The sequence below is a fragment of the Lampris incognitus genome, chromosome 19 (genome assembly GCF_029633865.1).
Source record: "Lampris incognitus isolate fLamInc1 chromosome 19, fLamInc1.hap2, whole genome shotgun sequence".
NCBI lineage: Eukaryota > Metazoa > Chordata > Actinopteri > Lampriformes > Lampridae > Lampris > Lampris incognitus.
In genome coordinates, this window is record NC_079229.1 from 26212981 (window position 1) to 26234504 (window position 21524).

The 21524-nt window shown below is 46.7% G+C and overlaps 1 protein-coding gene across 2 annotated transcripts in view; it reads left to right on the forward strand.

Annotated features, from left to right (window-relative positions):
• The first annotated feature begins 741 nt into the window (after positions 1-741).
• Positions 742-21524, forward strand: part of asap1b (ArfGAP with SH3 domain, ankyrin repeat and PH domain 1b) — a 55081-nt gene continuing 34298 nt past the window's right edge. For both annotated transcript variants that reach the window (XM_056299536.1, XM_056299537.1), the window contains exons 1-2: positions 742-1523; positions 20843-20915. In XM_056299536.1, the coding sequence (XP_056155511.1) occupies positions 1398-1523; positions 20843-20915 (199 nt within the window). In that variant the 5' untranslated portion in view covers positions 742-1397. The remainder of the gene's footprint in view (positions 1524-20842; positions 20916-21524) is intronic.

Here is a 21524-nt window from a genome sequence, read left to right on the forward strand (position 1 = left end):
AATGAAAGAAAAGAGGCAGGACATGTTAATCTCTCAGAAAACGGGGCTGTGGTGCTCACTAAACCTCATCGTTTGCTTGTCAACAGATGTTTGACCTATAACCACAATTCTTTCTAAATACCAGTCCACGAAAATCAGGGCAGTGCCAACCAGAGGCTTGCGCAAAGGCCAATCCGCTGTTCATATTTTCTCAGACTAGGTATAAAATGCGCTGTAGGCAGAGCAATGTTCTGTGTGCAGTTTATTGATTAATTCACTGGTCTTTAAAACACATCTTATTTTGATGTTAGTACGCAAATAATTGCAAAGATAAAGAAGTATCAATCCCGCCTCGTTCTGCACCTAGTATAATATACGAATAACGTTTTTTAAGCAAGCGAGGGCTCGCAATACTTCAGTCGTCCTGTAGGGGGACTGGAAGTCATACATAATCGAGCGGGTCATGAATTAGCTTTTCATACGACGGCGGACTGCTGCGCTATTCTATATATGCTATGATATCATACACCGTCGATGTGATGTTTGAAATAAGCGCACCTACGCCCTAGGTCCGGGGGAAATTTGAATGCTTCGAGTTACCGACACAGGACGGCCATATACCAGAGCCCCGCAGACCGTCTCTGCAGTCGCACAGCCGTCAGTACGCATGCGCAGAGCGCTTCCTTGTTGTCCCCGTCATCCAGGCGAGGTGGGTGGGTAAAGGGAGAGAGCGCCAGCGAGAGCAGGAGAGAGCGAGTGTCAAGAGGCAGCGTTATGCATTAAAAAAGAAAAAAGAGAAAAAGATAAACTAAGAAAGGGACGAAACGGATCAAACCCTGCAGCAATTACAGACGACATCCGCAGACTCTGGACTATGATAGACGGCAGATAAGAGGTCGATCGTCGCAGGCTGTTTTGACGACCGGCGGCTTATTGAACATCTGCAGAACATAATGTGTGTGTCCGCTATTCTCGGTGGTTTTTTCCCCTCGGCGGCTTAGTCAAACGCAGAAAGTGTCAGCGTTCTGTAAATGCGGCCGATTCGGGGCATTATCTCAAGGAACGCGCTCGCTCGAGAGGGGAGAGAGAGTGCCGACATTTAGTCCCGTTCTCTCTCTCTTTCCACGTCCCTCGGGGACGGTGAAGTCATTCGAGAAGTCACCGGAGAAGAGAGATACACACACACACACACACACACACACACACACACACGTCTTTTGTCACAGCGCTACTTTTATTTAAGGTGGTTTTTGTAAAAGACTTGCCGGCTTTCTCAACGGTACGCCTGCTAAGCCCTACCCGTCGATATTACGGCGTTTTTGGTTTTTTTTTTCTTCCATGATTTTGGCTTTCTAAGCGTTTATTGCGAAAGCTGTTTCTGGGCATCCCCCCTCCCTCCCCGCCGCCGCCGCTAAAGGATGCCGGATCAAATATCGGTGTCCGAGTTTCTCTCGGAGACGACAGAGGATTACAATTCCCCAACCACGTCCAGCTTCACCACTCGACTGCAAAGCTGCCGGAATACAGTGAACGTCCTGGAGGAGGTAAGGCCACGCTATCAGCCTGTTCGCACACTGCACGCACTGCGAGAGTGCGCAGTGATAGCGGAGACACCCTTGCTGAACTGCATATTGATGCTGCACAGGAGAATAAATGGGAGCGTTCGTGTTTTTTTTCATAGCCTAGACCGCTTCCCCCCCCTCCCCTCCCCCCATCACCACCAAAGCTTCACCTCCAAGCACAGGCCTGCAGGTTTTAACCCCAAGTTATAGTTGACTGAGAGTATTTTATAACCATGAACCCACTCAAAAGGCCTAATTGACGTCGTGTAGATGTAATCCGGTACATGTAATCCCCCCCCCCCAGCAATGTAAATACACCTGTTGAGCAACAGAATGTGCACCAAAGTGTGTAATACTATGCGGCGCTGAGGTCGTTTGTGCTGTAGTTTATTATGTGTTGCGAAATAAAACGTTCCCCCCCCCCCCCACAGGCTGGCGCTGTCCTCAGCTCACTAAAGATGGACTCCTACCTTCGTGTAGGCTACTCTGTGGTTTTGCACATCTGCAAGTTCTTTCTGCCCAGTATGGCATGGCCAAACAGAGCAGGTGAAGGGGTTGGGGTTTTACAGGGGATGGGATGATGTGCATGCACTTCTATATAGCTTTACTGTTCACTATTACATAACTCCCAACCTCAGAGCATGCTGCCGGGCTTCAGCAGAGTGCTTGGCTTTAGACAGAGTAGGAGAGGGGGGGGGAAAGACAGTTAAACAGAGAGACTCCTCTGTTATTTAGACCGACAAGGGATAGCAGAGGTTTCCCAGTCCCACATATATACACTTGTTATATCGCCCATAACCAAATGCATGTTATTGGACTGATGCGGTCTGTTGTCCTGGCAGTGCTACTAGCAGTAGCCACGATTAATCTTTGCATTTCTGAGATACACTCATGCTTAATGATGTGATGTCACCTTTAATCAGGAAGTAGACTGTAATCAGGTCAGGCAGGTGGTAGTGGTCATGGTGTGTGTGTGTGTGTGTGTGTGTGTGTGTGTGTGTGTGTGTGTGTGTGTGTGTGTGTGTGTGTGTGTGTGTGTGCGCGCACGGCGGGGGGTTGCCCAGTGAATGCCATCTAGGTTATCCTTAACGCCCCTTGGCACAGGCCCGGTTGAGGTTTAAATGGGGCATCGGCCCAGGAGAACATGCAGCTTTGCCACTTTTCGTTAAAGCCAAGATATGACCTCCTTTCTCACTTCGGAGCATCTTTAGCAACAGACTTGCCAGATTTTCCGTACATTAGAGCGTTCAGCAGCGAAATGTTGAATCAGAGATTGAACCGTTTAACACCCTTGAAATAAAGCCGTGCATCAAAAACGAGACATAAAAGGATGCGTAAAGCTTCCCCATTCTCGTGTTTGAACTTATTTCGAGTCACCCTGGTTTAGACTTCTGTATGGTGAAACAGACATAAACAGACATTTGAGTAACTAGGACAGTGACCCAAGATGGTTTTGTTGCTATGACTCATGCACAAATTAGGCTCACAGATTCAAGCATTTTCATCCAGCATCCCAACTGCTGCATCTATGTGCCCTTCTGTGCCATCTATCATTTCCAAGTTCAGCTCTGTGTTGGTTTAGTATAGCATAATCATAGCAAATTCGGTAAAACAGAACCGAGGCCGTGTTTATTCTCAACACGGAGCACTTTTTTTTTTTTGTCCCTTCACTGTAACAAGGGAGGGCTCGCATCATGAATCACCTCTCTGGCTCTGTGCCTCCAAACCCGGAGACTGCAGCACAAACGAAAAACATCTGTTGGAAAGGCCGCCATGTGCGCTGGGCTTCAGTAGCCACTCTGGAATTTCTGCAAAGATCACATGACAAGGAAGGCCATTATAATGGCAACAAAGACCAGCAACATATACTCCGCTATTTAAAACGAGGCAAGACGCATCTTAGTCGAGGACGGGGTTATGAAACATTTAGGTCATCTAATCAGCGGAATGCCTGCACGTTAACTAATGCTGGGATACACCCATCAGATGCTCGCAACGCCAATCACCGCAGAGTTTATGGTGTTCAGCGGAGCGGTGAGCCTTTTTCCATGACTTTTCAGGGGAACCATTTTAATGAGACACCGTTAGATTCTATTTTATAAAATTAGCTACACGAAGAATGCGGGTTACGCTGCCAGGGTTGACTTGCGTTACCCTTGCGTTACACGGCAGCAAAGCTGTCGCACAGTAATTAAATCCCTCCATTCTCCCCCCCCCCAACTTGCCCTAAAGAGAAGTTTGCATTAAAAACACGGGAGGATCTCTGCCCAGCTCCGTTTTGCTAATTCCTATTCCCATCTTAAAACGTTTGTCTCGCCCCTTCAGCGCCTTCAAGTCATTTCCTCAGTATGATGACAAGGTAAATTATGCAAAGGTACAGGGTGAATATTTAATGGTGTAACCCGAGGGGTAGCTTTGAGCCACGGGGGGAGTTGTCATCCTCCGCGGGCTTCTACTGAGTCATCTAAAGGTGCATTGGGGAAAAAAACAAAACAAAACAAGCTGTCGCAACATCAGAGCATCTTTAATTCAGCACCGCACATCAATTATTGAGCACTGCATAATGACACAAAGATGTCCATGACTCACCGCCGCCCCCCCCCCCACACCACCACACACACACACACACACACACACACACACACACACACACACAAACATACCTACCTGTTATTTCCTCGCTCATGGCATCTCACTTTTGCCCCGGACCGACAGCGGAAGACCCCTGACATGTTTGCTGTTTACGTTCGGTTCAGTGCAGACGTGAAATCTCGGGAAAACAATGAATGCAGAGATGGAAAAGATAGGGTGAGCTAAGAATAACTGACCCAGAGCTCGCTCGCTCCTCTGCTCGCCATGCAGGAGGCGACATCATTGCAGTGTGTGTGCGTGTGCGTGTGTGTGTGTGTGGTGCAGACATGGAAGCCACTGGGAGGTAATCCACCTCCTGGACCCGGTCCTACCCGGCTGCAGTGACTTAGAAAACTAGGGGATGAGGGACTGGAACAAACCCCCGAGACTGTGTCTGCTTGCCAATCGTTACCTGGTGTGACTGAACTACATAGCAACATGAGCTGGTCAGGTTCTTGGTGTTCCCCCTCCTAAGAGACTTGTATTGTTTCTCTCTCTCTCTCTCTCTCTCTTTCTCTCTCTCTCTCGCTCTCTCTCTCTCTCTCTCTCTCTCTCTCTCTCTCTCTCTCTCTCTCTCTCTCTCTCTCTCCCCCTCTCTCTCTCTCCCTGCCCTACACATGGATGTCTGCGTCACTAGGTTGGCTTTCCTAAACCACAGAGAAAGCTTAGCAGCGATACAAGGGAAACCCTCACTGCATTGGCATTCCTTTGAGCGTGCTTCTCGCACCACATCAGATGGGCCGGACCAGAGAGCATGTTGTCTTTTCTCAGTGTTTTCCATTCAAACGTGGCTGGACCTGACCTAATAGTGACAGTTGTGTTACTTTGTTGCCTTATATAACAATTAGACAAACACCAGAGAAGCTCGCCCAGCTCCATTTCACGAATGTGATGCTGTGAAACTGATTTTGAGGCGATAACTATTGCCTAACGTGAAATGTTCAGTATCTGACGTATGCAGAGGATCCAGTGTGGAGCTTTTACGGTCCCCCCCCCCTCGTTTTTCCAACCAATAACCAAAATGTCATTCTGTTGGTTCATGTGTATTTTATTATTGTTATTATTTGGAATTTTATAGTACGAGGTGTGGCTTTTTTTCTTCCGAATGTGGGAAATCTCTTTTTTTTTTTTTACTTGTTAATGGATCCAAAACATGTTGTGACAGCAGAATACGCACTAATTGTTAATTAGCTTTAGGTTGCTTTCCCCGTCCACAGCGCGGCCCCTCAGGGCACACCCTGGATGACACCGCGTCATGTGAGTCTTCCGCCCAGTCACATGTTACATGTTCCATCCAACAGCAAGAGACGGCGTTTGTTCCAGCGTCTTCACAGATAACAGATCCAAAAAAATAATAATATTTTTTTTTTATCTTTCTCCATATGATGTACAGTTTTCCAGTGAGCGCCATGGGAAAGACAGCCGGGCGGTTCCTGGACTGTTCCTAGGCTGGAAACCACCTCGGTGTCACATGAAAGAAGCAGAAATTATTCTTTGAGGGAGGTTTCATTTTCAGTTTTCTTCAAGGAGGCGTAGTCCTACAGTTTTTGCCCGTGATGGAAACGTCCCCATATCGGTTCAACTGATGCTGCAGACTCCTCGGTCACTCGTTGCGTGTGTGCGTGTGCGTGTGTGTCTGTCTGCCTGCGGAATGTAGATCAGTGCAAGCTGACTAACATGATTATGTTTTACTGCAAGTCCCATCTTCCCTTAACTATACCCTAATGTTATTTTATGCATCCATGTATATGTTTATGTTCTCAATAGCCAACCTCGAGGTAGCCTTGGCTGCTGACATGTTGTATTATCATCATCATCCCCACCACCCCTTCACCGTAAACTAAGAGCAGCCTTGGTGATATTCTCCTTTGTAATCAGGGGAAAAGTATTTTTCATGATAGGCAGGCAGGCACATAATGTTGATGTTATTTTGTCAGGCTTTTAGAGGCAGTTGTTCTTTCTGACCAACACCATGATCTTGTTTTCCCCCTTTGTCTGATTTGCTTTGATATTTTTTGGAATATTTTTAGCTTTTATGCATCAGAAACAAGGCAGAAGCAATGCATTGTTCACGAGAATCGAGACAGTTTTCATCATACTGGGCTTTGCATAGCAAAGTGAGTGCGGGTTATTTAAGGCTCCATACTTGCAACATTTGCAACTCAGGAGGACAGCCGTGTCAGGCTGAATTATTGATGAAGTGTTGGCTTCTTTTTTCTATTCATTATTTGTCCTTTGCATCACCAAGCCACGCAGCCTGAGATAAGGGAATGAGGGCATTTCGTCTGGCTTCCCTTACATGACATTTTTCTTCTTCGCTGCTCCGGTTTGAACTGCATAACGGCAAAGAGGTTTAAAGACACGCACACACACACGCTACAGCCTGGCTGGCATTTTAAACGGTGCTTTCACTGAACTTTACTTGAAATCGGACAAATAGTTTGAAGACATTATCGCTACGCGACCTTTGAGGCCTCCCAACATGTCGTGTAAGTGCATCGTGTTTGACGGCTCCATTGGTGGCACATCTGGGGTTTTTTGGGGACTTGCAAGGCTGATGTTGGGGAATGTCCATCTGTTTGGCACCTTACATCCATCCCTGTGTAGAAAAGGGGGCTCCAGGCAGATGTGAACCCACCCCCAAACACGCACATGCGTACTCCTCCCTACCTAAATCAGGGAAAGAGCAGGGGATCAGAGACTGAAAGCTCCAGCGCCAGAGCTAAGCCTGGTCAGGGGCTAATCCGCTCTCTGCTAATAGCCCTTGATGATATATGCTGTGCAGCTGTGGCAGGAAGGTAGGCCAGCAGCTGTGGCCCAAAGACCGATTATCAGATTTCAGACAACAAACAAGCGGTGCAACACAGCAGAACAGTCTCGCCTCCTGCTTTGAGAGGTGAGGCACAGATGAGAAGGATGCTCGGACATGTCTTCATTTTGTAGATGCCAAGCACCTCATGAACCTGGCTTCACTCACTCCCAAGCGGACATCTTTGCTGTGTCCGAATACCCAATACTACGGCCTTAGTAGTACGTATTATATGGTACCCCGTGTTGGGTATAGGCTGCCAAATTAAAATGTTTGTAGTCTGGAAAAAATTAAATCAGTAAAAATTCCAGGACGCATATTATTTTCACAGAAAAAGCTGATAATCGAACGGACACTATTCCAGAACAAAATGGCGGCTTTGCGTGGTTACCAAGGAGATATAGGTTGCGCGAGTCCTACCTGCTTACCGTCACTTCCTGTTTGGATTAGGAGAGTATAATAGAATCACGCCATGTTTAAACGTGTTTTGATAGAACTGAACATACTTCACAGTATATTGTACGGTTCATATACAGTAACATATTATACAGTACATGGCAGAGTATATGGACACCGCCATGGTTTCATGTCTATATATCATCTTCTTGGATGGTGGGTGGGGTGGCGCTTCAAAAATGTTTGTGGGTGAGCTTATCTGTTGTAAGAAGTTAAAAGATTTTGCGTTTGCTTTTTAATTAACGTAATTGTTGTTGGTAAGGAAATTGCCAAAACGTGATTTTTCTGCACCCCCACCACTACGCTCACTAGTCTCCCCCCCCCCCCTGTATTCTCTCACTTGGTATTGCTCATGCGGTTTCATTCGAGGTAGGACTTCACAGAAACACCATCGACAGAGTTGTAAGTAAAATGTGCTCCATCGCATTTAGCCTGCTCAAACAAATCAATCTTTAGATGAAAAGTTTGAAGTGTTTCCAACGTGTCGGCTTGCTTTTCTGAGTTGTTGGTTAGCTAAACACATGATTCAGACGAGCTAACTTAAGCTCTGATGCAAAACTATATCTTACGATGTCAGTTAATAAGCGTCCGATCAGGATATGATGTAAATGATATCTAACATTAGCTGCTCAACTGAAAATGTGCCATCAGTATTAGACCAACTCCAATTTACAAGCTTGAGACGATGATCCTGTGTAGTTCTGTTCACAGCAAAGTCACGCAACAGTTGCGTGTTGCATCTATGAAGCTACATGTTCTGGCTTTAATAGGAGTAGAGATGCACCGACCGATCGGCGGGTGACCAGAATCGGCCAATTTTCAGCCTGATCAGCTGTGACCGGTGGTTGGCTGGTCAGTCTCAGAGGCTGTTTACGCCTGGCATTAACACGCGTCTTGGTCACAAGCGGACAGCTCTTAAGTACCTCGGTTCACACCCGGCACTTGTGATCGGATCTCACTTCCCCACTTTATATTCAAATAGACACGTACACCACTGTGGTAGGGGTGTGTGATTTAGCCTCGGCTGCAAGCCGAGAGAGGGAGCGTGGCTCGCCGATGATAAGGGAGGCTGATTATTGATCGGCCTCGGGTGTGCCAAACTAGCAACCTGTCCCTTATATACTGCAGTGAAGGGGGGGGGGTCCTGGGCGAAACACAGGGCTGAAGGGGGACGGAGAAAAAAAGGAGCCACACGCCCTGAAAGGAGAGCTCCGGCACCAGAGCTCCGGCACCAGAGCTCACCAGTCTGTGCGGGTAAAGGAATGAAAGCCTGTGTCAGGAATGAAAGCCTGTGTTAATCGCCTAAAACAGTATCCCCCCTCGCCTCCAACCCTGCCCGTGGCACAGACGTGTCACAATCACGCAAATAAACACGTAGCACAGAAACACGAGGAGCGAGGAGTAGAAGCAACAGGCGTTTAACAAAACGAGACACCCTTGCTCACTCGAACCTCGTTTCAACGCACCATTATTCTGTCATACAACATTTGAAGTACTCTTAAAGAAATAAAATTGATCCCATATCCTGACGTCACTGCTTTTCTTTTATTCCCGTTCAGCGTTGGTGTGAAGTACAACAGATTTTCAGTAAGTGCTGCTAATAAACATTATTATGATGATGATGATGATGATGTGGATCTGTATGAAAGCCTCCGGACCCCTGAGCTGATATATTGCGTTAATAGTCTGTTGTGGGCAAATAGTTTCACATTATTACAATGGCATGGATGCAGCAAATGCATGTCACGCCAGATAGAGACAAATCTGATGAGGAAAATTAATTTAATTAGGAGCGTCAGGCTCCGACTGTTTCCCTTCTTACATTTTGTGCTCAAAACACACAGCAAAAAGTTGAAAGTCATTCTGAAAACACATTATGTGGGAAAGTGTAAATGTCTGAACACTAGAATTGGACAAAATCAAATATCACGATATTTTTGACCGAATACATTGACATATTACTTGATATGGTAGAGACGAGTATTGGTGGTCTCACAAAATAGTTACACAATGACATTTTTCATAAACACTCATTATTAATGTGGATATGATGTCCAAACGGGTAGAGACAAATAATATAACCGCTGGAACACTCTTAAGTTAAGAAAATGGTATCTCTACTGTAATGCAGCCTTTAAAAGCAGGAAGACATCATGATTTTCAAAACCCCAGACAATATCTATAAAACTAGATATCGTCTGGGGTTTTGAAAATCATGATGTCTCCCTGGTTTTAAAGGCTGCATTACAGTAGAGATACCATTTTCTTCCTTCTTAGACTGTTCTAGCGGTGAGGAGTGAGGAAATCCGCCGTTATCCCCACCACCACCACCACCACCACAAACATGCACCCCGACCGACCAGAGGAGGCGCTAGCGCAGCGATCAGAGACACATGCGCACATCCGGCTTCCCACCCACAGACATGGCGAATTGTGTCTGTAGGGACGCCCGACCAAGCCGGAGGTAACACAGGGATTCGAACTGGCGATCCCCGTGTTGGTAGGCTAACGGAATAGACGGCTACGCCACCCGGACGCCTGGAGCACTTTTGCAGTTTTGACATTTGTTTGAGAGCGTGAGAGAAGGTCCTGTAACCGGGTGCAGCTTTGGAGAAAATATGTTATTTAATAGTGTTTTATTATGAACACATTTGAAATTTCCATTGAAGAAAAACTGCAGAAATGTTTTTGTATGCTGTCAGTTATAATTTTTACATAAAGAAAATCAGACTCGGAAGGTTAGACTTGAAAAAACGAGAAATCGGAATCAGCCAAGAAAAATGGACTCGGTGCATCTCTAAGAGTTTGTTTTTTTTGGGGGGGGGGCTGTTTTTTCTTTAGTTGGGTAGGATAGTGGCGAGCGACACCAAAGAGGGCTCAGAGATAGGGAATGGATTGCAACACGAGTTCCCGGGTCGCTCCGAACCCAGAACACTGCTGTCAGATTCGAGACCATATCTTGTAGATCAGGGACCATTACACGGGGGGCTTGTCACCCCCTCGATGTGTCCGGCGCCTGTACCCCGGCAGGCAAATAAGAAACCCAGAAACGGCTTCTCACCGGCTTGCTTTTTGAGTCTTGAGGTTTTTGCTTTTATCAGTACAGTGGTTTTTGGCTTGCTTTCCTCAACCACTGCCCTGGAGGGCCAGGAGACCGGGATGTCCACTGACGCTGCCGTCTTTGCCAGAGGCGTAAACAGAGCATTGCTGTCCATCAGCTTTGATGGTGTTTAGCCTTGAACCGTGTGTGCGTGTGCGTGCGTGTGTGTGTGTGTGTCTGAGCGTGTGCTGAGCACTTGTGTAGCTTTTCATCTGAAGTACTGAAGTGCCTGCTAGGGGAGAGAATGCTAGCTTCCTCTAAATGGCGAGGGGTTTTCAAAGAGCACACAGAGGTCATTCAGGACTGCTGAAAAGGCATCGGCACCGCTTCAAGTTGTTTTAGGCGCTCGCCTCCGATGCCATTTCATGACCGTGACAAGTGTTACACATCCTTTTCTGAACCCGCTAGACCACTGCCACAAGAATGGAAAGTTACAAGAGGTATGCGGGGAAAGGGAAGTGACACAGCACACATAAAAACTCTCCTCTGTTTGGGGATATCACAGCGGCCAGTGGGGAATGAACACACCTGTGCTTTTGGACTAGCGGGTCTTTCACCCAACGGAGTCTCATAAACCGTGAAATTCGAGACATGTCCGCCGAAAACTTCAAGGAATGCTGTAAAGCGCCAGGTGGAGTCTGGGCCTGTGACTCTGGCAGAGGGCTCTGGACCATGTGGTGTAAAAGGACACACTACGGAGAGATTAGGAAATTAATGCTACTTTTGATTGGGCACATTATCGATCTTTGGCCGCACACCTCCGGATTTGCTACACGAAACACTGGTGGGCAGGAATTGAGGTGGCAGGTTTATCAGCAGATCAATGATAAGGAGAAGTTTAGTGCTAAGGAAGGGCTTCTTGGAGTAGTTATATATATGTATATATAGATATATATATAGTTTGACTCTGTTCTGTTATAAAAGACGAGACGGCCTCGTGCAGTGTAGTATTAACACCCTTGCTATTCGTTGATTAAGCCAAGTACATGTGAGTCCTCATGGTAAATTGATGCAATCAGCGTAAGTTTGTCCAATGTATTTGTTGAGACTCGTTGTGGATTGAACCGGTGACATCAGAATCCACTTAGTTGTCACGAGACTTAGTATTGATTTGCAATATGACAACGCAGTTGGTACTTTCTCACCCGGTCAAAGGTGTGCTAATGAGTACGATCAGCTGGTTTAGTCTTTGGCGATTCAGAGGCCACTGTTGTAGGCGATAATCTGGTGTTTCAGTTGTTGATCATTTGTGGGGGTTTTTTAATTTTTATTTTTTGAACAAGTCGACATCTCTGTGGTTTGTGTGCGTGCGTGTGTGTGTGTGTGTGTGTGTGTGTGTGTGTGTGTGCATGCATGCATGTGTGTGTTTCTTGCAGACACATTATAATGTGTCTATAATGTATACAATAATTGTGCGAAAAATCCTCTTCCCATTCCCCTTGTACTAAAACGGGGGAATGGGAAGATGCTTTTTCACACAATTGCTGCATGTGCACTCGGCCCCCCACTGGCACCAGCAGTGTGTAGTAGATGGCAGCATTTTGTCAGCTTGGAGGATCAGATTTGTTCTGGAAACAGAGGAGTTCTGCGCTCTCCTGGTGTCTCTTTTTTTTCTCATGTAAATGGAGCTCCTCGTGAAGAGGTTTGCCGGATATCATTTTTTAATAGTTCAGAGGTTCCCCCAGTCTGTGGGCCCGTATCAGTAGTAATGTCTCATAATAATTTTGCAGCTGTCCTACATGCATGATGATTTCCTGACTGCTCGGTGTTAGCTGAATGAAGATAGGCTTGCGGAGGTTAGATGCAGCAGCGAGTGTGGGCGTGAGTGAGAAAACATGCACATGCTCAAAACAAACGATTGGCAAGGCCAAGAGGGGCTGCGTGGAGGGGAAGCCACCAAATGATGTGTGAATGTATCACCTCTGTGTGCAAGGCTTGAATTTCTGCAGGGCACTTGCAAACGTGTTTGTTTGCTGTGTCGGTATCCTTGCAACACAGGAAGTTGGCTTTGTCCATTGCACGTCCTAACCACACTCGAAACAGATGAGCCAGCTGAGCTGTTCCTTTTCCAACTCCCCTCAGCAGATGTCCAGATGTACTTCCTTTCTCGGTCTTGCCAGCTTCAACAGCAATAGAGAGCTCCGCGCTCTAATCATCGCTGACACGCTAGGCTTATCGGCCGGGTCGAGCCCAATTCACAAAGGTGCTAGTGAAACTAGTGCTGGTGTTGACTCTCTTTAAACCGGTTATTTATTTTATTTTTTTTGTTAATGTGCGGCTTGTAGTTAAAAGCTTTCGGACGAGCTGGTCAGCATCTGGCGCTTCCGACATACTTCTCGGCCACAAACGATACCAAAGCCACTGGCAGCCGATGTGTTTGAGAGATAGTCCATCTGACCTGAGCTCCTTTTTGGAATTGTTACATCCTCCCACTTTTCCCGTTCCACTTGGAAAGTTGAAGGCCTCTCCGGCTGTCGTTCCACAGAAAGGGATGTCCACTTGTTTCCTGCCAATGAAAACGGCTCCCCGCCCTTCCTGCTAGAGTCATGCCACATCGACTCAGAAAATGCTTACAGACAGACAGTCTGACTGACCGACTTATTTTTAAGTAACATTTTTAGAGCTGGTTTGGGCATGAGCACAGTTGAGACTGAGCTAGAGGTGGGCAGCATCCTGGACTAGCTAAACCACAACCTTGTCCAGTATAAAGTAGTTAAGCTGTACGACTTAATACATCACGTTTTAAACTGTGGTCAAGTCTCTTTATCGCCAACCCAAATATAAATATCTGCACTTATCTGGCTGAATAATCAGTCATGTGTTCACCATTTATACGAGCCCAACTAGAGTCACAGTCTGAATCTGTCTTTAATGCCAAGCCCTTTTTTATGCAATATGAGTCTGACTGACACGCGGTACTTTTAGATATTGACATGAATCGGGTGAGTGTCCCATTTGGAAAACCCCACCAAGTCAGACTCCTGGTATATGAAAACCTGCAAGGAAAGTATTTCTATAGCGCAAGTTAGCAGGAGTGGGAGTATCAACAAATTGGCCAATCTGTCAAAATACATCGATGCCAATTTTCCCTCTTAAATTCCACAAGATTTAGCTTTACCCCCAAGACCGGTCTCTGGGGACACCCTGTGATGATCATGCCTTTTCCTGCTCGCTTCTTCTAGGAAATAATTATCAAGTTAGGAAATTCTCAGGACTACACACACACTCACGCACTCGTGTGCACACACACATGCATGCAGGCACACACATGCATGCATGCACGCACACACACACACACACACACACACACACACACACACACACGGCACTTAAGCGCTGTCTACACGTAAAAACAGCATGCTCTACTCTGTGGGTGAATACCCGAAACCGCCGCAGTGGCACAGCTGAGTCTGGCTGGCTGGTTTGTCAGCCGATGACATCCAGCTCTCTGCGGAAAGCAGAATGTCGAGCCAATGCGTCAGACAGCCATATCACATCTCGGCAGTAAAACCACACCAGTGTCCACCATTGTGACTTTGAATGCCGGGGTGGGGGGCGGGGGTGGGGGGCTGAGAGAGTTGGTCAAGGAGCTGACTGGTGAGAAGTCACAAGGGTAAAGTAGAGAAAGATCTAGCGCACCCATCGCACTGGGTGATATGGAAAGTATTATTATCATGATAATCATAGGATATTTCACATGATTGTGTCACAGTATCTGCTTACATATGCAAAAATACCATATGTGAAATCCAGCTATAGCATTGTGAAATATGATATCAAACCAAATTGTTTTCAAACAATTCTCCCTCAAATATTTCAGAACTCATCTTGTGAGGAATTTCAGGTCATAGATTCTTGTTATCATTAGTTTAGACAGCAAAAATTGTATATCACAGTATGACAATATCCGAATTTCATCCCGATACAGTGGCAAAGGAAGATGATGTGATAATATTGAGTTATTGCTCAACCCTAGCGCACCATAGAAAATGACAAGTTTGAATTTCAGTAGATTTTAAAGTAAACTGGTGAATCAGGAGAGTCAGCTTCCCAGTCATTAACATATCTGTCAGGATCCCCCCCCCCCCACAGTTTCTTGCTTTTGCCAACTGTGTGAGTGTCATTAGACAGAGTGCCGGTGACCCAGGACAGAACACTGACAAACTTGGCTGCTTCCTGCTTCCTGTCAAAGGCTGGCTGCAGGGGGAAACAGCAGGCCTGCTGAGGGAGGATAAGGCTTCGGGCAGGAAGCATGAAGCTGAGACAGCCTCCAGTCACTCAGGCTCAGTCATTCTGACTACCAGTAACCAGTATCCCCTTTGCTACCCCAGGGCCCTTGACCTCCTGGTTTTGTGTGTGTGTGTGTGTGTGGGGGGGGGGGGTACACTTTTCTGTTTGTCCACGTCTATGAGTGTGTAGCTTGATGAGCATGTTTCTGTGTGTGTGTGTGTGTGTGTGTGTGTGTGTGTGTGTGTGTTTTGTGAATCTAAGTGTGTTTCTGTGTTAGGGCTGGGCAGTAATTCACTATTATTGTTTGGCCTATTGACTTTCAGTGACATTGTATGGGGGGGTCAAACTTGGATATTGTCATCGCGTGATATGTGATTTTGTTGTCTAGATTAATGATGGTGAGAAACTTTGTGCTAAAACTTCTAAGAAAATGAGGCCGGAAGATTTGAGGGACTATTAATTTGAACTTCAGTTGGATTCTTAAATATATTGTATTTTTGCATATGTGTAAGCAGATATTTTGATATGGATATCGTCATATTACCTTTGATTATCTTTATCCTGATATTTTCTACATCGGCCAGCACCACTGTGTGTATGTGTGTGCGTGCGCATGCATGTGTGTGTGTGTGTGTGTGTGTGTGTGTGTGTGTGTGTGTGTGTGTTGTATCCCACACTCTCACCATTGCTGAGCTTCAATGAACTGCAAGTGCCGTTCTCCCTCAGTTGGCCCTTGACCCTCCCTGGCTCTGTCCCCAAGAAGACCGACTCGGGCTCCCCCTTAAAAGCATTTCTGACACTGACATGTTGATTTCCATGGGATAAATGAGTCCATATCCCCCAGGAAAGTGACACATGGATATGAAATGCGCTATGTTGTTTGTCCCTTTTTATAAATCTCCTCAAAATGAGACATCCTAATGAATCACTTCTCGTTTAGGTGGAAAGATTAGCCGCCACAGATGTTTAGTCGCCGTCCCACTCACACGGGCCTGAGTAGGAGCTTGTCATTGGCGGTTGGCATATTAGGACAAAGCGTTGACTATAGTGAATAGTTTGCAGGCTTTCGGAGAGCATAGTTTTGGAGCATTCTTGCCGGTTGCCAGGGGTATGCAGAGTGTGTGCCAAGATAGCACTGCTCCATTGATTTTTTTCCCCCTCTTTGGCCTTGAAAAGCAAAAAGCCCATCGTTAGAGCAGCACCTCCCACCGATTCACAGTAATCTATATGCAATTACCACCATCGTATACTTTAGGCATTTCCACATGCGATATAAAACATTCATCCGAGTTTAACCAACCAGGGCTATGTAGAAGCCCAAACTTATACTTTTAGCTAAATGCATTACATGGGTTGGTACTGCTACCCTTATCTCATGTTTTACAGCATTTCCCCCCCCCTATATCATCGTATTTCTATGTATGTTGCATACACGAGGCTTTTAATATTATTATTAGTGGTGGTGGTAGTAGTAGTCTATATTTTATACGGCTATACAATTATTATTATCAGTGGGGGGGGGGAAGCAGATAACTCCCATAAACAAAAACAGAACATCAGCCAAGAAGCAAAATCTCTTAAAGCTCATTTATATTCGAGCTGAATTATGTAATTAAAAGATCAGACAACAACAACAAAACAAAAAAAAAGAGGATCATGGTTGACCTTTTGGTGGCGGTGCCAGCTGCTCTGAACACGAGCGCCATAAGGGTCAATCTGCTTGGCTCAGCGGCTGCCTTGTCCCGTTCATCCTCATCTGCATACTGTACTACAACACAATCCGTGTACTGCCTATCAAACCGCAGCGGTCCGCATTGAGGTAGCAGGACGGCCTCGTGTCGTGCGCAAGGACACGCTGGACGGGACACGTGACGTGAGGCCATTGGAGGAACTCAAGTTGCGAGGATCGAACCAGCCGCAACGGCACCAACCGCAATCGGCAGCACAATAAGGCTGAAAGGATTCATGGGCTTGGAGCCAAATTAATTCATACACGTACACAGTCAGAAGAAAACATTTTGTTTGCCACAGCTCATGCCGATCAAAAAGGATGAGAACGGACACTGCTTGAAAATTAAAAATAAAATAAAAATGAAAGCGTCAATTTATTTGCCAAACACGTTTTTAAAGGCAAACTGCGTGATTTTCCACCTTGATTCAGCCCACCATTCCTCTCCCTAGACCAGCTGATTTCAAGCCTAGAACGGATACAAACGCTGGTCTGTTCCGTGTCGTTGGAATCCCCCTGGTTTCCGAACAGCACCGTCGATGCAGCGCCATCAAACAAGCGTAGCGAGCATTATCTCTACTCATAACCCCAATCCTCACCCTAACCCGCTTGTGACGCTGTCCGGAAACCGCTGGAATTTAGTGGGAATCTTCATTTCCCCGTTGGGCACGTCGTTGTCCCCCGCAGCCGGCCCAGAGTCGTTTTTTATGGGGGTCGTAAAGCAGATCCTCCCCCTAAAGCCCGGGCCCACAGGCTGATAGAGTCGGTGACACGTCTGTCAAGGCGGATGGATACAATACGGCTATGGCGCAGCCGGTGTCGGCCGTTATTTATCGCGGCCTTAGCGTTAGCTGCTAATACTGTGCTCGCTGATATACCAAGTTCAGTTGTCCATTTCCGAACCAAAAACCTGCTGTTTATCGGATTGGAGAGACAGGGAGGGTGTGTATGATCGACACCGAGCCCGTTTTACTAGCTCTTATAAATTTGCACACATAATGTATTTAGGTAAGTACATATATGATAAAAATAGTCCGTTAAATAAAGACAGGGGGGAAAAGTCTTCTCTATACAGAATCTATACAGTCCTTGACTGCACTAATAGGGGTAGGGAACAACTGTAGGATGGATTTGTGCTGTCCATCTTTATATCCATATTATACAAAGAATAGAAGATGGGTAGGAAGATGTTTTCATGAATGGATTGGACAAACACTGTTCTCAACACACGCTGCAGTCCAGTTTAAGATATCGCACAATAGCGAGACAGTATAGACAGTACTTTTGGAAGTAATTAGCTGCTCTCAGCTCTGCTCTACCACAATAAAGTTAATGGTATGCATGCAGTCTATCATGGACTGTATATAACAGTACAGCAGTAATGCCTTTTTCCGCCCTCTGTGGTCGAAATTACATTTGCTGATTGAGAGATGTGCAGTGCTGTTTGGAAGGGAGCGAGATGTGGATGGATTCATAATGGTTGCGGATATGTCTTCTATGTATTTTTGGTGAAAAGATTCCTCGCTCCCCTGCTACTGTTTCGGGAGATTGCCAGTCTTATACAGCACAGCTTTAAAATGCACGCTACATCTACAATAAATAAATAAATAAATAAATTAGTTTAAAATGCACACTTTTAAACTGATCTTTTACAAATGTACGTACTAAGGGCCTACTAATGAGGTAGTGGGGAGCTGCCCCTGTTCCCATGTGAGTGGGATCAAAGGGCTTGGCCCCAGCACAAAGTGCCCCGGGGCTGCAGCCCATAATTGGGGAAGAGCAATGTAAAACTGTCCAGGGGAGGCCGAGGACGGCTTAATTGTGTCGTGAAATTTAATTAGCCTGACGTTTGTGCGTGCCTCCACATCAACAGGCGGACCCTGGTGCGATGTGTTTGGCTGGTGTTTGTCATCTAATATAAGTGAACATGGCAGCATTATGGTTCCCTTCCCTGTGGTTGGGACTGGAGCGCTGTGTGGGATGTTTGCTCATCACCCACTCCATTATGGATTTGCATCCACACAGCTGCCCTCTGTGTAAATCATCTAGGTTTATGTGTGTGTGTGTGTGTGTGTTCTTGTACTTCTACCTGTGTGAGGACCAGTTCGACATTTCAACCATTACAGTGAGGACATTTGGCCGGTCCTCACTTCTTTGGGGGGGGGTCTGTGGACTTGGGTTTAGAATTAGGGTTAGTATTAGGATTAGGTTCGGCACGTAGTTCTGCTGGTTAAGGTTAGGATTTAGGGCCAGGGAATCAATGTAGTCACTGAGGGGGTCCTCACAAAGACAGAAGTACAAGTATGTGTGTGTGTGTGTGTGTGTGTGCGTTATCTCATTGTTTACGTTTTTCCTCTGTGAGGCTATCTATCCAATTCTGCTAAACTGCACTCCAGCGTAATAATCCTCACTATCATCTCAGCTTTCTCGTTACAGAGCGACGCAATAAGGGGAACCGTGTTCGAGAACGGGGCGCAGGCGGGGAGGTTTTTTTGCAAGTGTGACTGGTAGATTATGCCCCATGCGAGCTGAGTTTCTTTGCCCCCAGCGGTGGTAAACGCATGACATCAGCGTTGTTCTCGGCGTGCTCGCCATGCAGCAAAAGGGAACAGGAGGTCCTTCAGCGTTAAAGTAAACAGGCCAGTTCGCCCAATAAACAAAACATCTGCCTTTGATTCGACCATCACACAACTATTAGAGATTGTAATCGGGATAATGCGGCCCGTAAATAACTGAGAGTTACCTCATTATGGAAGTGTGATGTGATTTTTGTTGTGTTACGGTACACGTTGTCGACAGATATCCAAACTCAACTTTGGCTCGAGGCAAACCCATTTTCATGTCAGCACCAAGGAGAAAACGGGACCAGCTGAATAAAGTCTCCCGGGGATGGGACTGGTCGGAGGGGAAGGGGCACTCCAGGATGTGTTTCCATGGTTATTACTTTTATTTACAAATAGCTCTTATTTGGGTAATTAAACGATGAGATGTCTGCTGTAATTGCAATTGTGGTCGGTACTTTCTGAGCAGTGGGCTGTAAGCAGCAGAGACATATCACGAATTCCCATTGTGTTTGCTAGTCTCGGCGGGCGGGGGGGCGGATCATCGTGACAGTTAAGTAAATGTGGAAGAAACACAGATGTGATTCAGCAGAACAGCTGCTGCTTCATTGCGTTTGTCTGAAATACATGTGTATGATTTTTTTTTCTGATCGCGCACCGTTGTTAGATATAACCCATATTTGTGATCGCGTTTGTTCTCTGTTGCTTTTTGCTTGTTTGTTTTCTCTCGAACCATCTAGAGGACGAGTATTTGCTCATCCGTGTACTCACCTGCCAATAGACAAAGTCAGAGGCAGTGCATCAACTGATATATGGTCCCGACTAATTCACCTGCAGTGGAACCACGAGGCCCTGTGTCGTGTTCAGTGGAGATGCAGTTTAAGTTCAGATAGCTCTTGGCGTCACACTCGGGGCACACATCGAATAGTGTAGCTTGCCTGTGTTTAGGGCCCTGTGGACAGAATCGCAGACTGCTCTTAAAAACGGATTTCAGATAGCAACGTGGAGCTGTGCAAGATTTGGAGATTTGCGGGGAGATGGTTGCAAAATATGTGAATACTGTCGGAGTTTTAACCGTCCGTCGCTCGACCTGGAAGAAAGCCTGTCATGCTTCTGTGTCGGTGTGCACGTGCGTGTGCACATCACGGGGTGCACGTGTCAGTAAATGCACGTGGGTTTTATTTCTATGGGGTAAAAAAAACAAAAAAACAATTTCTAGCATCAGAGAAGCTGACTTGGTAAAAAAACCCCAAATAAAACAGAAAGTGGGGGGGGGGGGCGTCCGGGTGGTATAGCGGTCTCTTCCGTTGCCTACCCACATGGGGGATTGCCGGTTCGAATCCCCGTGTTACCTCCGGCTTAGTCGGGCGTCCCTGCAGACACAATTGGCCGTGTCTGCAGGTGGGAAGCCAGATGTGGATATGTGTCCTGGTCGCTGCACTAGCGCCTCCTCTGGTCGGTCGGGGCGCCTGTTCGGGACTGGGGGGAATAGCGTGATCCTCCCATACGCTACGCCCCCCTGGTGAAACTCCTCACTGTCAGGTGAAAAGCAGCGGCTGGCGACTCCACATGTCTCGGAGGAGGCATGTGGTAGTCTGCAGCCCTCCCCGGATCGGCAGAGGGGGTGGAGCAGCGACCGGGACGGCTCGGAAGAGCGGGGTAATAGGCCGGGTACAGTTGGGGAGAGAAAACCCGTCTTGCTCATCTGTTGATCTGAACGTTCACCTTCCAGTATGAAACCGCCCTAAATGTTTTACAGCATTCTTGGTCTCTCTCCTCTGTCAGGCGCTGGACCAGGACCGAACTTCTCTGCAGAAGGTGAAGAAATCCGTCAAGGCTATCTACAATTCAGGACAAGGTGAGAGAGCCTGCCTCTAAATGGATCAAGCCTAAATGTGTTTAGCAGATGAGCGCTGGTTCAGAACAACCCGCCGTCCTCTGGTGAGATGAAAAAAGAAGAAAAATCCCCAGAACAGCGGTGCCATGATGTAGATTTCTTAAATATCTCCAGCAGAACGCGGATATTCCTTTTAGCCTTTGTAGTGTCGATGGTATTTTGTGTGTGTGTGTGTGTGTGTGTGTGTGTGTGTGTGTGTGTGTGTGTGTGTGTGTGTGTCCAGGCTGTCCCTGCAGCCAGCACCTGAGGTTGTTTTCTTCGTTTTGGTGTGTGAGCAGTAGTTTTCCACTCTTTAATGACGGCAGCATCTTCTCGTTTGAACGGAGGGACAGTCAGACAGTCCTCCACATGAGGCCTGGTTAGCTCTCCTCCGTGTGGACCGGCAGGATGCCCGTCTCACCTGCCCTCCTCTGGGCTTGGCACCGGTCAAATAGCCGCCCGTCCACTTCCTGATGACAAAGACAGATGGCTGCTGTTTGAATGACGGCTCCTGCCGAGTGCTGCGTCCAGCATATGGCAGCAAACACCTTGTTAAGCGGGCGGTTTCGTAAACACCGTGCACTCCGTGAG